The sequence below is a fragment of the Ursus americanus genome, chromosome 35 (genome assembly GCF_024610735.1).
Source record: "Ursus americanus isolate L20-20 chromosome 35, mUrsAme1.1.p, whole genome shotgun sequence".
In the NCBI taxonomy this organism is placed as follows: Eukaryota; Metazoa; Chordata; class Mammalia; order Carnivora; family Ursidae; genus Ursus; species Ursus americanus.
This window is the reverse complement of record NC_142161.1, coordinates 26,614,290-26,632,536: the sequence shown is the minus strand read 5'-3', so window position 1 is coordinate 26,632,536 and position 18,247 is coordinate 26,614,290. Positions and strand designations below refer to the sequence as shown.

The following is an 18,247-nucleotide window of genomic DNA, read 5'->3' as shown; positions in this document are numbered from 1 at the left end:
ATTATACACATGATTTTTTTAATAGCCCCAAACTGTAGATATCCTAAATATATATTAATAGACTAGTAAGTATACTTCCATGAAATAGAATACTGTATAGCCATTACAAACGTAAGTAGAGATCTATAAATCACTGAATGATTATATATCTACATGAAACATACCCACAATATGAGTTTTAAAAGCAGATTATAAACAGGATGCATAATCTGACCCTTTACACACACACCCCTATGTATACTGCTCTCGCTAAGGTTCCAATGACCTCTTAGCATGGTTAAATCCACATTTTTCATTTCATTTTATTTTTTTTTTAAGATTTTATTTATTTGACAGAGAGAGAGACAGCCAGCGAGAGAGGGAACACAGCAGGGGGAGTGGGAGAGGGAGAAGCAGGCTTCCAGCGGAGGAGCCTGATGTGGGGCTCGATCCCAGGATTCTGGGATCACGCCCTCAGCAGAAGGCAGACGCTTAACGACTGAGCCACCCAGGCCCCCGGGAAGAGAAAGAATCTTAAACAGGCTACATGCCCAGCGCAGAGTCCAATGCGGGGCTTGATCTTATAATCCTGAGATCATGACCTGAGCTAAAATCAAGAGTCGGGCACTTAACTGACTGAGCCACCCAGGCGCCCCTATTTCTTATTTTTTATCAGAATAAATAAAAGAGGTACTTCTTTTTAAAACCATGTGTAACTAAATGTATGTGGGGCATGATCGCACCAATGCGTCAGATCACAGGAGTTCTGTGCGATGAGGACCCACACGCTGTCCATGTCTTGCTGCTCCCCGGCGCCTCCACACGGGCAGGCTAACGTCTGGGGATGAGAATGCACAAAGGAAAGACGGCTCTGGCCGCGCTGTGGACCGCGGGGTGTGGTGCATACGCGCTGTACAGCAACACCACGAAACGCCTCTGTCTTCAAGGGTTAACTTTCTAGTCGAGGCTCCAGCTCAGCCCCGGGTCCGAGCCGGCCGGGTGCCCCGTTCACACCGCGCTTTCGCTGCGTGGAAACCGGCTCCGCGGGAGCACGCGGGAGCACTCGGGGAGGCGCCGGCCGTCCGCCCCCGGCCCGACCTCGAACACCAGCCCCTCCGCGCGTGCTGTCGCTGCCCCTCGTCTCCCCGCGCTTCCGGGCACCCCCGCTGTGGCCTCCCCGGCCCGGCTCTCCCCCAGCGCCGTCCGCCCCGCCGGGCTCCCGCCGCTCCTGCGGCTCCCGGGCTGCGTGCTCCCGCCCACGGGGGTCGCCGCGGTGCCCCGGCTCCTTCTCCCCCGTCCCTGGGGGCTCGGGGGGCGGGGGGAAACGTGCTCCAGCCTCTCTCACCTCCCTCAGGGCAGGTCCGCCTCCGAAACCCTGCACCTGCACCCCCTCCCGGCCGCAGCCCTGTCGGATCGCGCAGCCCTTACCCCCCGCGCCCTGCCCGGGTCTCCGGACACGAGGGCCCCTCCGCCTTGAGCGCCCTCCCTACGCCGCCCCGCCCGCATGCGCACTCGCGCCGGCAGCCCCACCGGCCTCGGCGGCCCCGCCCCACCGGCCTCGGCGGCCCCGCCCCACCGGCCTCGGCGGCCCCGCCCCACCGGCCTCGGCGGCCCCGCCCCACCGGCCTCGGCGGCCCCGCCCCACCGGCCTCGGCGGCCCCGCCCCACCGGCCTCGGCGGCCCCGCCCCACCGGCCTCGGCGACCCCGCCGGCTAACCGCCCCCCCCCCCCCCCCCCCGCCGGCCGTCTCCCTCCCGCGCGGGCCGCCTCCCTGCTCCTCGGGCTCGGGCCGAGCGCTGAGCTGTCGCAGGGCGCTCGTCCGCACCTTCTGGAAGCAGCTGCGGCCGCGGTCCTCCTGAGGGCCTGTCCTCACCTCTCCTCTCCCTTCCCGGACGACCTCACTACCTACGAAAACTTTCCCGGCGCCCTGGCCTCAGCAACCCCCCCCCCCCAATTCCTCTACCTTTATAGTCCTACTTCCTACTTCCCTCATTATTCTGAAGTATTCTCCTCAACAACTAACTCAAGTACTTGTGGACTAAAATCCACCTTCTTAAGACCCTGCTCTGACCATTCTTCCTTCATTTTCTTGCGTTTCCAACAACTGGCTGCTGCTTCTCAGCACAGGAACAGATACAGTCACCTGTCACCAGCAGAAGGGCTGGGCACCAGGCTCCATGCAGTAGAAAATCCACACGTAACTCTGGACTCCCCCCAGCTTAATTACTAGTAGTCTATTGCTAACTGGAAACCTTATGGATAACGCAGTTAATATATATTTTGTATGTTATATATTATATGCTGTATTCTTACAATAAAGCAAACTGGAAAGAAGAAATGTTATAAAGAAAATCCTAGAGAAGGGGCGCCTGGGTGGCTCAGTGGGTTAAGAGTCTGCCTTCCACTCAGGTCATGACCCCAGGGTCCTGGGACGGAGTCCTGCATCCGCTCCCTGCTCAGTGGGGAGTCTGCTTCTCCCTCTCTTCCCCTGACCGTTCCCACCGCTCATTCTCTCTCTCAAATAAATAAATAAAATCTTAAAGAAGAACAAAAGAAAGAAAATCCTAGGGAAGAGAAAATACATTTACAGTGCTGCGTGGATTTATCAGAAAACACCTGTGCGTAAGTGAACCGTGCGCTTCAGACAGGTGCTGTGCAAGGGTCAGCTGGATCCTCACCCTTCCTGTGGCCCTGGTGCTGCTCCCGAGAGATTACCCTTGTGATTACTGCCAAACTCCACGGCACTTTTCAATCCGATGTTCTGTGACCTCTTACACTAGGGAGTCTCTCCCTCTTCAGTGCTTTCCTCCCTCCATTTTGCAGTCCCATTATCTCCTGGTTCACCCTTCACTTCCTGGTCATTCTCTTGTGCCTCTTTTCCTCTAACTCCTCAGATGTTGTGAGTTCTTAGTGCTTGGTTGTGGGCTTCATCCTCACTCTCAAAACTCTTCTTGGGCAGAGCTAACACGTGCCCATTTACACTACAATGATTTTGTTTTAAGATTTTATTTATTTATTTGACACAGAGAGAGAGAGAGAGCTCAAGCAGGCAGAGCGGGAGGCAGAGGGAGAAGCTGGCTCCCATCTGAGCAGGGAGCCCAAGGTGGGACTCAATCCCAGGACCCTGGGATCATGGCCTGAACCAAAGGTAGATGCTTAACTGACTGAGCCACCCAGGTGCCCCATGATTTTTTTTTTTTTAAGTAGGCTCCATGCCCCAACATGGGGCTTGAACTCGCAACCCTGAGATCAAGACCAGAGCTGAGATCAAGACCTGGATACTTAACCAACTGAGCCATCCAGAAGCCCCTATCCTCCGATGATTCTTTATGTCTAGTCCAGACATCTCTCCATATATTTAACGAGTTAATGAACAGCTCCATTAAAGATACCGTAAGTACTTCAGGCTCAAAAGGCCCCAAACCAAATTCATCTTTCTACGCCATCCCACCTTCAAATTCACTTCCTTCTTCATAGACTATTATTAATTCTTCCCTCTTCTTCTCCTACCAAGCCCATTCTGCCTCCATCCCTTCTCCAGCTCCATGGCCACTTTCAAGATCAGTCCCACACTTTGTGTTTGACCACTGCAAGTCTCTATTAACTTTCTTTACACAGTCACGTATCCCTCCAATCTCTTATCCACATTGTTCTCAAAGGAGCTTTCTAATTTGAAATGTGATCATCTCATCCCTCTGCTCCAGATTTTTCACTGGTTCTTGATCTCCCACAAGATAATGGAAACTCATCTGCATGAAACACAAAGGCTCCAGATGATATATGGTTTTTGATTTCTTGTCCAACTCCCCACCTCATGCTTATGTCTAGGAACACTCAAGAATTCAGTTTCCAGAACATACCATACTCGTATATCTTGTACTAACACCCTTGCACTGCTTCTTTGTAGCATATTGTCTCAAACTCTTCCTGGTCTGCAAAGACTCCCCTAAGCCTCACCATCTTAACCACATGGATGGAGGGTCTTCTTTGCCAGTAGTCTCATTAACTGTGTATATGTTTCTCTTAAAGAAATTTTATTTTTCTTTTATAGTTTTTGAAAGCCTGCCTTTATATTACTAACAATGTAAGGGAAAGGGCATGACTTTTCACTTCATAGCATAGTGCCTTCCCATGGTAGGCACTCAAATACTGGATTTTTTCATCCTTGCCTATAAGGAACTTGCAATCTACTTAGGGAAAGTAGTTATGTTCACAGCAAAAGTTAAGTAACAATACAAGACAGTATAATCATGACATCAGCAATTTCCAAACTCTGCCTGCACATTAGAATTACGTTGGGGTTTTCCAAAAATTCTTAAGTTCAGGCCACGCCCCATACCAATTAAATCATAACAAGTGGGCATGGAACACAGGCCTCAATACTTTTTGAAGTTCCCTATGAGACTCTAACATGCAGTAACAGAAGGAACCATTGCAATAACAGAAGGAGCAGTTAACAAAGACATTAGGATGGTCCAGTTAGAGCTGGTGCAGTGGTTTTCAAATGGTTCACGTTGCAGAATGTCTGGAAGTTACAGACCACTCCTCGACATCTAGCAAGTCAGCTTCTCTCGCACATGCCTTTACCCATGTTATTCCCCTGCATAAGAAACAACACTTGGGGGGCACCTGGAGGGCTCGGTTGGTTAAGCGTCTGCCTTCTGCTCAGGTCATGATCCCAGGGTGCTGGGATCAAGTCCTGCATTGGGATCCCTGCTCAGCGGGGAGTCTGCTTCTCCTTCTCCCTCCCCCTACTCATGCTTTCTCTCTCTGTCTCTTTCTCTTTCACTCTCTCTCCCTCTCAAATAAATAAATAAAATCTAAAAAAAAAAACAAACAAAAAACCCCACACTTGGTCACTGGGCAACTCCTACTTCACTCAAATCCTTCCTCCTGACCCTCACAGGCAGAAACAGGGATTTCTTCCACAATCTTCCACTAAACCTTGTATATATTCCTTTAAAGCAAGAGCGTATGAGCTAGACACTCTAAGTCACGCCACCAACTTAATAACAGCTTTGGTGCTTAAAAAAAAAAAGAGAAATTCTACTAAATTATATGCATACATATGTGTGTCTATTATCGGAAACACTCTAATTTCAGAAAAGTTAAAATATGAAACATTTCAGGCCTAGAATCAAGGAAATACAGTATGTTTAATGTTCCATATGAACCAGATGCAATTTTGTGCACAAAATAAAAATATGATTGTACTGTATATTTTAATTCTTAAAAATCACATTGGTGTATGGTTCACTATTACAAATTTGATTATACTTTTAGGAAGATGTAAGCATTTTCTTAAATTCAGATCATAAACTACTTGAAAAATTATCACACTTCCCAAAAAGGAAGATGAAAGAAATGATATCTTAATAGCATATATAATTTATATATGCTATATATACATTAAGATATGATCATTTCTTTCATCTTCCTTTGAATATATGCATATATATACATAATGAATTTACTTACCTGAGTAGTGAATAAGGCTGTGTTTGAAAGATCAATAAATCATTACAGTGGCCCTAATCAACATAAAAAAAGAATTATCAAGGTGTTTAAAAGAATAAAAATGCATTAATAATTTAATATTTTTATTTTGTAAATGTAAAAGAAATTATGTACAGCAGCAAATAAATCTCTCTCCCTCTAGTCATTCACACACACACACACACCCCCCATACGTAGACATACACACACCCGCTAGCCACACAAGCTTTCCGTACGTTGCTACCATTTCTCAGTGACCAAGTTTTTACCTAACCACAACCTATAAAATTGCAAATTTAAAACTCAGATACATGTTTTTCTTATAGAACAGTGAGCTCAAAATGAGAAAAGTAGTGATTTTCAAGCTTTTTTGTTTTTAAGCGGAACTTTTCTTTTCCAAATGACTCTTATTTTAAAATCTCTTTATCTTGTCTCTCTTTTCCAAATGGTGCCAGGATTCCCTGGGAATTCTTCATTTGGAAATCTCAGATCCAGAAGGTTTTTTGAATATGATTCTCCTATCTAAAAGTTAATGTGGAAGAATCAGCAGAAAATGCCCCTAATCCTTTCAAATAATTCTTTAGAATTTCATAATTTATGCTCATGATTTTAATCAGAATTCCTGTTTTAATAAGAAACTCTGTATCCTACCAATTTCTAGTGCCAGGAAAAAGAAGACAAACCACAAAATTTGCTTTTTAATTAAATGCAAAGTCGTGGTTTTAATCTTTCGTTGAAGCACTGAATTCTCCACCAAAGAAAGTTCTAAAACTTTCAATGTATGTAACGTTTAAACTGGAGGGTTCAAAACTATAAAGTAAACCGAATCCCCTGGAGAGAGGCCAGCTCCTTTCAGGGTTCGCCACTCGGCAGGCACAGCTCTGGAGATAACTATGTCTGCAAAGACGTCCGGGAGAGAGCTGGCACCCACGGGGCTGGCTTCTGGCCGGTGCACCCTGTCTCTGCCACTCAGAGCCGCGCTGTTCCCAGATGTCCCACACAAACCAGAGCAACCCATCGGGCGCTCCCGTCCCGTCACAACACAGGACGAGTGTGGCCACCTTGCTCTGAATTTCCCAAGGTGCAAGGGGTGAAAGAACAATACTCTCCAAATGCTATTCATTTATTTCTTTGACCTTAGTTTTATCAAATTTTAAAACTGGAATGCTTTCATCTTAAATATAAAATGGGTAAAGCAGTGGCAAAAGACACATAAAGTAAAAAGAAAACACACTTAAAAATTTGGAGATGCTTTCCTCTTGATGGGAGAAGCTAGCACTGGTGTTCTAGTTATTAAGTGAGGTTGCAAATTCCATGGGTACTTATTACTATATTTAGTCAGTTACATATACACGGTATACAGTCTTATGAAATATCAAGTATAACTTGCGAATATTTTAATTTAATAAAATCATAAACACTCATACTATGGTGAGACTCAAAGAGAAAAGGAAGAGTCATCCTTTAAAAGCTTTTCTTAATAATTTGACTAACGAGGTTAATAGAGCTATTTGGATTTGTAAACTCAAAATATTCTGAAATACTTCACAAAAGCCACTCGTTCTGAAGATTAATCACACTATAGAGTAACATTTTGTATTCTTCCATATTTTACAATGCGGGAATAGCAATAATTTTGTTGAATAGCCATTTAGTTTGAATAACAAAACTACTCAGAGGAAATATTTAGATATGAAATTTTCTTACTGTATCCAAGGAAAGTAAATCATCTTTGCTCCCACCAAATACCATTATTTCATTTTCTTTCCCCAAACAGGCTGTATGCCATAACCTATAATTGAAAATTATAAGCAAAGTAAAATACTATGAAGAAAGAGACTGTATGTGGCATATAAAACAATTTTAAACTGCACGCTTCACATTTGATCTATTTCCAAATGGGCATGATTGAACTTGAGCCTTTGGCACATCCTAAAAGAGATTCTGAAGATTCCTCTAGAATCACTAAAACTTTAGACTCTCATTAAGTCATGTTAATTAAGGGGATGACCCCTAATAACTCTTTTCTCTTATATCCCCCAACCTTCTAGCCTCTTTATCTCATAGATATTATCAGTGAAATAAAATTAATTAAAAAGGAACTGATCATCTTATTGCTGAAATGGACCCTTTTCCCAATTTTCTGATTACTATCTGCCATGTACTGTTTTCATCATTTTTGACTTTTCTCTCCTGTTCTCTGTTCCCTACCACCTGACAAACCCAACGTGGCCATCCCTTCACCTTTACGCTGTCACACTACTTATCACTCTGGGCACAGAAGACCAGAAGTGTTCCTCGTTTTTCTGTCTCTAGTCTCTCTCAGCTACATTTAGCTGATAAGTAACATTTTTCAAATGTTTTTAACCATGGACATGTCCTGGTCAGGAAGCAACTGTGCCATTTTTCTTAGCCTCATATGCGTGATCAACAGTTCTTTTTCCCATAATTCTTAACTCTTGGCCCCTCCCCTGCAATGAAACCTCTATCCAGCCAAGTTCATTTATTTGCATCCCCTAAGAAAAAAGCTTATCTATCTGTAGGCTTTTGCTCACCCTATTTCTTATGCTTAAGATGATAAGTCATTCTTTCAGGGCCTTAAACACAGGTTCGAAATCCCCAGGAAGTACCCAAATACTCAAACACAACGGCCCTGTCACCCTCCCTGGTCAGCACCTTTGAACATACTTAGGTGCTCATTTTATCCTCTCCTGACTTACATTTGAAGACAAACTGTTCTATATACTACTTTAATTATTTGATGTGCGGATCTTCTGAAGGTCCACATGTGGGGTCCTTAGATCAAAACTTGTCAGTGGTGTGCTGGAAGTGGCTTACGGGCTCGGTGAAACCCATTCTGCCTGTCTCTATCCAAACCCCCGTTCAGTGCCATCACAGTGGGAGCCTGAAGGTGGCCATGGTGGAACCAGCAAATGCTACAAATTAGGGCTTTTTTGTTTTGTTTTTCCTGAAAGCAGTTGTTAACCCTTTACCAGCCCACCACTGCAACTTGGGAAATCTAATTTTATGCTTCTCCTTAAAAATGCCGAAATATGGTGTCCTGCATCGAGTGGGTGCCCAACAACTCTACTTAACAAAAGCAAATACCAAAAAACCCACCATAATTTATTCAATGATTAAATAAATTATTTCATAAGAGTAGAGCACCTGAAGTTCTTTTGGAAATGGTCTGATAGCTCAGAGTCACCTCCAAGTTCACACTAAACATAATCTTATGTTGGATAAAATTCAGTATTTCCGGGAGCTCTCTCAGGGAAAAAAAGCACATGTAAAGTTCTCAATTTTAGCAGATAAATTAAGAATTTTACAAAGTCCTTGGCTTTGACTCTGAGGGAATTTGGATGACTTTCCTTAATAGGAAAGTCATCCTATTGCTGAAGCACCCAAATTGCTGAAGCAACAGACACCCAATTACACATTTTCACTTATTTTATTACCACATAACTTATTTTCAGTACATTTACCCTTTCCACTTAACGCCCACAAGTGCAAACAGTAGGATCACGCACAATTTGTCACATAAAGTACTCTCCTCAAACAATCACTCACACATTCAATGGCAGTTGCACTCGGGACCCAGCACAGAACTGAGTCATAAGAGATTTTTTTAGGAAATACTCTGTCCAATTCTCCAACTTATATGTTAGGACATAAATTGATAGTAAGTCTTCATCGACACCCAGATTATGGTGTGGGCTCGGGGAGGGGGATCGGATAAAGGAAATGGAATACGAAGAGTGTTTCGTTTCCAGGAGAGAAGGCCGTGTGTAACCTTGGCAACAGTCATGGGATCCAACGGGAAGTACCTGAGGCTCTGAAGTCAACACTTTGTTGGACTTCTTCTACAGACACATTAAATAAAGGGTCCTTGCTGACAGCCACTTCTACAGCAATTAGACAGGGCCAGATAGATGGCCTTTCAACCAAGCCTTGCTCTGAGGTGAGACCTGGAGAAGAGAGCGCTACGCTGCAAAATGGTGGTTTCAACCAGAGCCGATTTTGCCCCCAGAGGACATTTGACAATATATGAAATATTTTTGATTGTCACAACTCCAGGTGTGGGGGGGAGGGCAGTACTACTGGCCTCTAGTGCGTGAAGGCCAAAGACACTGCTAAACGTCCTCCAGTGCACAGGACACCCCTAATAACAAAGAATAATTTGGCCAAAATGTCGATAGTGCTGGGGTGGTAAAACCCTGCTGTGGATTACAAGAGGAGAATTGGGCCATTTACATTTCAATTTATAACTTGAAACATTCTACACAACATGTATTTAGATGTTAAGTAAATTCTCACTCATAACAAATTAGTATACATACACATACATATGTTCTCCTTACACTAAACTGTATCCCACCTGTTCTCCTCCTCACCTCATACCTGAAGATAGATCTGCCTCTGTCTTATCTGCCTTAGGGGAACTCTGGCCTGGACTTCATCATCGAAGAACACTGGAAAGCCTTTCCTGCCTTGATTTTGGTGACATCTAGCTTGCAACCTGATGTTTTGTCTATAGACTGATAGTTTATGTCCTCTCACAGCTGCTCTAAACTTATCACCTAAACATTCTAATAAAGCATATTATTTACATGACACATCAGCTGAATTGAAAGAAATCTCTTTACATAGCTCAGATCTAACTAATATTATTATTAATAATAGTTGTGTTGTTCTAATTACTTATTAAGGATTGAATTACAAAATAGGAGCAATTTAAAAATTAAACATATTCTTACTACCACTTTGGTCCAAAATTAATGCATTCGTACAATCAAAGAACTGGAAGAGAACTGAGAGCTTCCCTAGTCCAACTCCCTCATTTCATGGGACGAATAAATTAATGCTCAGTTTAAGTGACTTTCCCAAAAAGCCAAAAAGCTAAGTAGTAGCTGAGCAAGGACTAGAAGGCAAGGCTCCCAGATCTTTATATAAAACACTTTAAATTAAAAAATGCATTTCAAAAGATTGTAATTGCTAAAATAATACATTCCAATGAATTTTTACACATGAAAATATAAGAATCACATATATAATTATGATGAACTCTAAAAGTTTTATGGATATTAATATAGACACTGAAATATATACAAAATTTTTCAGGCCTTTTCCTCAAGCAAGTTACTTAATTGCCACTTATTAAACTTCTGAAATGCATACCAGTAAGTTGACCTCATACTTGCATACATAACCTATAGCAAAAAAAAATTCTGAAATACATGGTATGAAAAAGTAAAATCTATTACTAATGGTAATGATTATAACATGTTGACTCTGAATTTCCTACGAATATATTTTTATTATACTACTCTCTCAAATTAGAAAAAAAAAAAGAATTACAATACTAATGTGGTTTTCTTTGTACAGTTGACCCCTGAACAACGCGGGGGTGGGGGCACTGATACCCCACAGAGTTGAAAATCGACATATGATTTCTGGCTCCTCAAAACTTAAGTACTAATAGCCTACTGTTGGCCAGAAGCCTTGCCAATAGCATGAAGTCAATTAATACATATTTTGTATATGTATCACGTACTGTATTCTTACAATAAAGTAAGCTAGAGAAAATGTTTATAAAAACAAAACAAATGAATAAGAAGCAAAATCAGATCTATGAATACAGAGAACAAACATGATTGACAGAGGAAAAGGAAGTGGGGGGGCGGGCAAAATGGTGAAGGGGAGTGGGAGATACAGGCTTCCAGTTATGAATGAATAAGTCATGCGAATAAAAGGCACAGCACAGGAATACAGTCAATGGCACTGCGGTAGCGCTGTCTGGTGACAGGTGGTACCTACAATTGTGGCGAGCAGAGGTTAATGTATACAGTTGTTGAATCCCCATGTTGTACACCTGAAGCTAACGTGTGTCAACTATACTCACATTTTAAAAAAGAAAATATTAAGAAACTCATATGGAAAATACATTTATAGTACTGTGTTTATTAAAAAAAAATCCATGTAATAAGTGGATCCATGCAATTCACACTCGTGTTGTTCAAGGATCAACTGTAGTCTAATAATATATTGTTTCTACAACTTTTACTCTATAATATACGACAAATAACTAACATGTTTCTTTTTCAAAAAATTCATATTAATGAATATATCCATTAATTAAAATAATAATCTGCCATCTATTTGATCAACATAAAAGTAATTTTCTCATTAAATTGCAAAAAACCTCTTCCAAAAACAAATAACTACTAAAGCCAACCCCATTCTTGTCTGATTAAAAATATTAACATTATATGATACTTTCAATTTCTTTACTTTTTCATATTACCAAGCAAGATTACACATTTACCTAAAAACGTAACGTTTTCAAATACGCAAATGTGGATAAAAACAGAATAGACCATTTCTAACAATTAGACATAACTAAAATGATAATTAAATTACTTAGGTAACATCAAGCTTATTTGAAATATCTTTCTGGATGATTTACAATTTTAAAGGCAAACACTACAAAATCAGTGCTATATTTTAATACTTCAGAAATTCCTAACTATCTTACTTCAGAAATTCCTAACTATCTTACTATTCATTAACTTCTAGACTTACCTGGGCCTTGTTTTAGGTAAGTGCGTAAGTTGTTTCCAACCATTTGTTATGACATTATAAATCCAACCATCACCTGCAATGATGACAGTTCAGAAATTAAAGATTAGGTCTTTGGGATAACGTTTAAATTTTTTCCCCAAATTTATCATGCTACATTTATGCAACTATCTTTCGTGTGTTTGCATATTTTCTCCCCAAAATTTTCAGAGATATACAAAGGTAAAGTAACCATGACAATGAACCCTCACATACCCCAGATTCAACAACTATCAAGATTTTGTCACATGTGCTCCATTTATCTTTTTTTTGTTATTCTCGTGGCTCAATTACTCTAAAGCAAATCCTAGATCTCCTGTCATCTTCCCCATGTTTACTTCAGTAAACATCGCTTTAAAAAATACATTGTTTACAGAACCACAATGCCGTTATCTTATCACCACAATGCCATTATCACAGTCAACAAAAGTAAAATAATTCTTGGCGTCTATGATACCCAGAAGTTAAGCTGACTGTACAGGAGGACGCTGACTGGACTGAGAGGTAGGACGTGTATTTCCCCACGTGTCAATGACCAAAAACAGCAAATAGGAATGAAAAACGTTAGAGCTCAAAAAGACATGATATTGAACAACCCCTACTGAAACAAACAGATGTTAGTTTTTTATGAGGCTCCAAATCTCTTTTCATTAAAAGCCTTCAAACGGGCGGAGCATAGTCATCTGCAGTAAGGAACGTCCCCTACTGGAAAGGCCTGTTCTCGGACCAGCCTCTGGAGCCTGTTTGCCGCCAGCGGACTGCCAGATGCGCAGCTGACGCTCGGTAAACTGGTGTCGGAGAATAAGGGGTTGTTTCCAGATCCTGTACGGGCTTGTTGAAATGAGCTTTCCTATGGAAGCCCTTCCAGTCATGGAAAACTTCTTCAGAAAACAAAACATGTAACATACCAAACTAAGAAGCTGATACTCTTAGCCATCTGTCTATCCTGATGCCACATTTTACTGCTGGAACAAACCAACCCGTATTACAAAACCAGAGCCACTGGAATCAGCAGTGACAGGAGCTTCAAGATTCTGGCTAAGCACTTTCCTTTATAGTTCTGGAACAAAAAGAGAGGGAACTGGCCTTCCCACCTTATATTTCCAGAGCCTTCTGGGGAAGACTGTTCTTCTAATCCCCATTCCAGCCTACAGCGTAAGTATCTGGATCAAAACTCAGGAAGGCACAGAATCACAGAATATTATAGTTGAAAGGGGCTTTAATTCATCTAGGTTCAACCACCCTTCCTTTTCTATACACCTAGGAAACAGGAGAACATGGAAAGCCAAAGGTACTAAAGCAACGGGGTCTTCTAATTCTTAACGCAAGCATACAGTTGGGGATAAAGGTGTACCAGAAAATTAAAAAACAAAAAAAGAAAGACACCTTACGTATCAAATACAGTTAAGAAAAAAGAATGAGGTAATAATTGTAGGCTAAACTTTAATTGACTTACTTAATGGAATATTGTCTGCACTTAGTCCACCAAATAGAAAAAGTTTATCATCAGCTATTGGTGTTAAAGTATGCCACGACCGATGTTTGGGGTTTTCTCCGTTAACAGGAATCCTGTGGCCAGGGGAAAAAAACAAAAATCTAGTTACGGTGTTAGTCAGAATAAAAGGTTTCCAATCATCTCAGATTAAAGTGAAAAACTGCCTTCACTACTTTTAAAAGAAGCTGATTTTACTATCTCCACCTGCATTAAGATGAAGATTTTAAAAACATTCTTAAATGCTTAGATGAATTTAAACAATCTTTCCATTTACCTCTATTCCACCTGGTCACAGAGCACAGACTGAAAATTACAGTCGATCCCCAGTTAACTTCCAGTGCATGCTTCACATCATTCTTGTTGTTTAATCCATAGAACTTCTTCAGTTTTTCAACATAACTATTTTCATGTCTGTAACTTTTTACTGTTGGCCCATGTTTAATTTTGTATTTTCAACTGATTTCCTCAAGTATATCATGGGATTTGGGTGTTGTTTTTACTTTGGTTTACTTGCTGTACGATTTCCCAAAGCTTCTTTACCTGAAAATGCTAGCTACTCTAGCTTCAAAATAAAAGTATGCAGGGGCGCCTGGGTGGCTCAGTCGGTGATAAGCATCTGCCTTGGGCTCAGGTCATGGTCCTGGAGTCCCGGGATAGAGCCCCACGTCAGGGTCTCTGCTCAGTGGGGAGTCTGCTTCTCCCTCTCCCTCTGCTCCCCACCCCCTCATGCTCGCACTCTCTCTCTGTCTCTGTCAAATAAATGAATAAAATCTTTAAGATAAATAAATAAAAATAAAATAAAAGTAGGCCTGTGTGGCTCAGTTGGTTAAGTGTCTGCCTTCGGCTCAGGCCATGATCCCAGGGTCCTGGGACTGAGCCCTGCATTGGGCTCCCTGCTCAGCGGGAAGTCTGCTTCTCCCTCTGCCCCTCCTCCCAACCCTGGCTTGTGCTCATTCTCTCTCTTACTCTCTCTCTCAAATAAATAAAATCTAAAAAACAAAACAACAACAACAAAAAAAGACATCACAAGAAAATGACAGACCAATATTGCTCATGAACATAGATGCAAAAATCCTCACCAAAATATTAGTAAATGAAATCCAAAAAATTAAAAGAATTACACCATGACCAAAGTAAGACTTATCCCCAGTATGCAAGGCTGTTCAACATTCACAAAGCAGCTCACGGAACCCACCATATCACTAGGCTACAGAAAAATCAAATGATCATATCAATAGAAGCAAGGGGCTTCCCGCTCAGCAGAGTCTGCTTCTCTCTCTCTCTCCCTCTGTACCTCCCACTGATGCTTCTCTCCCTCCTTCTCCCTCTCTCTCTCTCAAATGAATAAAATCTTAAAAAAAAAAAAAAGTATGCAAGCCATTCCAGATCCAGGATAAACCTCTAAAGATTTCAAAGAAATACTGTTCTATTCTTAAAAAAATAAAAATGTAAGTACAAAAGTTTAAGAGGTAAGAAGATACCATTCTCCAACATTCTGGAATGTTCCAGAATAATATGGGCCATTTGTGGAAGATATAATTATTTTTTCCAAAATGGAAATATTTTTATGGTTTGTGTTGACTATAAGAATCATTTTGGTTACAAAATGTTCAACAACCACAAAAGTATTTTTTTCACAAAAGTATTTTTAAAAAGGAGAGTTCTCTTATAATCCTCTCTTCCCATAATAAGAAATAATAATAATTTGGTATATATCTTTCTAGGTTTTAATATACATATAAGCATATTTATTAAAAAACATAAATGGGATCATAGAGTCTGTTCTGTAACCTTGTCGTTCAACTAATATGTTGTAGAATATTTCTATAAGTATAACTTCTTTTGGTAACGGAAGCACAGTAACCCACTGGGCAAATGTATCCATGATTTAAACAATCCCCACTTGTGAACACGGGGGTTGCCCTCCAGTTCTTGCTTTCGTAATAATGTAATACAAATGCACATGCACGCGTGCCCAACTATTGCCTTTGGAGAAATTCTGGATCAAAGTAGAAATTCCATTTTACGTTTTATTCTCTTTTTTTAAAGATTTTATTTATTTATTTGACACAGAGAGAGAGAGCACAAGCAGGGGGAGCAGCAGGCAGAGGGAGAGGGAGAAGCAGGCTCCCCGCAGAGCAGAGAGCCCAACATCGCCCAGGTCCATCCCAGCACTCCAGCATCATGACCTGAACCTACGGCAGGTGCTTACCCAACCAGGCACCCCTGGCTTGTATATCCGTATTTTATTTTACATTTTTAACATATTGCCAAACTACCTTCCAGAAAAACTGTACCAACTTATACTCCCACTAATTGTGTTATTATAACCTAGCACACACTGGTTATTTGTAATTATTTTTATCTGATAAGTGAAAATTATTATTTTTAGGGGTGCTGAGTGGCTCAGTCAGTTGGGCATCTGCCTTCGGCTCAGGTCGTGATCCCAGGATCCTAGGACTGAGTCCTGCATCTGGTTCCCTGCTCAGCGGGGATCTGGCCTCTCCCCTTCCCCCTTCCTCTGCTCATGCTCTCTCTCTCAAATAAATAAAGAAAATCTTTAAAAAAACCCCACAACAATTATTTTTAGTTCCATTTCTTTGACTGTATATAAGGTTGAACATCTTTTTAAAATAATTTTGGGGAGCGCCTGATTGGCTCAGTTGGTTAAGAGTCTGCCCTTGGCTGGGTCATGGTCTCAGAGTCCTGGGACCAAGCCCTGTGTTAGGCTCCCTGCTCAGTGGGGAGTCTGCTTGTCCCTCTCCCTCTCCCTCTGCCCCTCCCCCTACTCATGCTCTCTCTCTCTCTCTCTCTCAAATAAATAAAATCTTTTTAAAAATAAAATAATTTTGCCCATTTGTATTTCTCCAATGAGTTACTCATGTATGTTCTTTGTCCACTTTTCTATTGGATTATTTGTCTTTTTCTTATGGATTTTCTAAGTTCCTGTGGACAGTGGCTAACTGAACATAATAAAATTTTTTTTAATAATTAATAAAAAAAATAGTGCAGGGGCACCCAGGTGGCTCAGTTGGTTATGTGTCTGCTTTTAGCTCAGGTGGTGATCTCAGGGTCCTGGGATCCAGCCAAGCATTGGGCTCCCTGCTCAGCGGGGAGCTTGCTTCTCCTCTCTCTGCCCCTCTCCCTGCTCATGCTCTTTCTCGCTAATAAATAAATAAAATCTTTTAAAAAACACTGCAAATATGACTTCTAGCTTGTTTTTTGTTTGCATTTTCCAATTTGCCTTTTAACTTTGATATAGTTTTCTTTTCTTTTTTAAGATTTTATTAATTAATTTATTTATTTGAGGGCAACTGGGTGGCTCAGTCAGTTAAGCATTTGCCTTCGGCCCAGGTCATGATCTCGGGGTCCTGGGATCAAGCCCCATGTCAGGCTCCCTGTTCAGTGGGGGGTCTGCTTCTCCCTCTCTCTCTGCTCCTCCCCACTGTTCACGCTCTCTTTTGCTCTCTCTCTCAAATAAATAAAATCTTTAAAAAAAAACCCATATGAAACAAATATTTTGTTTATTTATTTGAGAGAGAGAGCACAAGAGGAGGAGGGGGAGAAACAGGCTCCCCTTTGAGCAGGGAGCCCACCGCAGGGCTTGATCCCAGGACCCCGAGATCACAACTGGAAGGCGGACACCCAACCAACTGAGCCTCCCAGGTGCCCCGGGTTTATACCATCTTTAGAAAAACTTTCTCCACACCAAGATTTTAAAGACAATCCGCTACATTTTTTTCTGGCAGTTTCACAGTTTCATTTTTAATAGTATTTCTATTTTGGAATAATATATAGCTCTGATCCCATCTCATTACCTGAACAGCTGAAGTGATAGATAAATAGATTTATTCTATTGTTAAATACGTATTTTGAACCACAATTAAAATCTGACTTTTACCTACTTCGTTATCTGTTTACTTGTGATGACCCCAATAAACTCTTCCTTCATTTCTTCTACTGACCAGTTCTCAAGAATACTTAGTACAAAACCAGTACTTTTACATAATCAATTTTCAACTGCTAGCATTCTCCTTTTATTTAGTTTAATTAAAGAATAAACTCTGCATTTAAATCTGTATACTCCTTGCTTAGGGATATATATTTCCTTCATATAATCTGAAGGAAAAAGATACTAATTCAGTTATAGACACTCAAATTTGGATTATGGTCCCAAAGGCGCACACACGCACACACACACACACACACACACACACACACACACACACACGCCTTTCAATTAAAAAATACTTAAATCTCAAACTTACCTTCCAGACCAAGTCCAGGTATCTAAGTTCAGACAGTGCAGATCATTCATCCTAGTTTGCTAAAATAGAAGTGTGTTAAATTAATCTGTGTTTTACATCTGTCATGGGCTAAAATTTTGGTTTTAAAATTAGTTCAGATTCAATATAGACCATCTCCATTTTACTTAACAACAGAAGTTTATATATCGGGAAACAATGCTAAGTGTTCTAAAATTAATATAGAGCTACCCAATTAATTTGTCAAGGGGGAAAGGAAGAAATGGGTTTAAACTAACAGGATTTAGATGTTTAGAAATTAAACTTTTCTGGTTATGCACTGAAGTGAAGGATTCTCCTCATTAAAATATGACTTATAAATCATCTGTCATGACTCATGGATAGACTGTTTAAG

At 41.1% G+C, this 18,247-nt stretch overlaps 1 protein-coding gene across 6 annotated transcripts in view; it reads right to left on the bottom strand.

Moving 5' to 3' along the window:
* The window catches only part of KLHDC1 (kelch domain containing 1), a 90,154-nt gene that overhangs the window by 2,938 nt on the left and 68,969 nt on the right, over positions 1-18,247 (bottom strand). For 5 of the 6 annotated variants that reach the window (XM_087859106.1, XM_087859107.1, XM_087859105.1 and 2 more), the window contains 5 exons: positions 17,857-17,915; positions 13,550-13,662; positions 12,058-12,130; positions 7,183-7,267; positions 5,458-5,510 (listed from right to left, as the gene is read on the bottom strand). In XM_087859106.1, the coding sequence (XP_087715232.1) occupies positions 5,458-5,510; positions 7,183-7,267; positions 12,058-12,130; positions 13,550-13,662; positions 17,857-17,915 (383 nt within the window). Of the gene's footprint in view, positions 1-5,457; positions 5,511-7,182; positions 7,268-12,057; positions 12,131-13,187; positions 13,354-13,549; positions 13,663-17,856; positions 17,916-18,247 lie in introns of those variants that run through there. The other variant, XR_015723116.1, reaches the window with a different exon arrangement.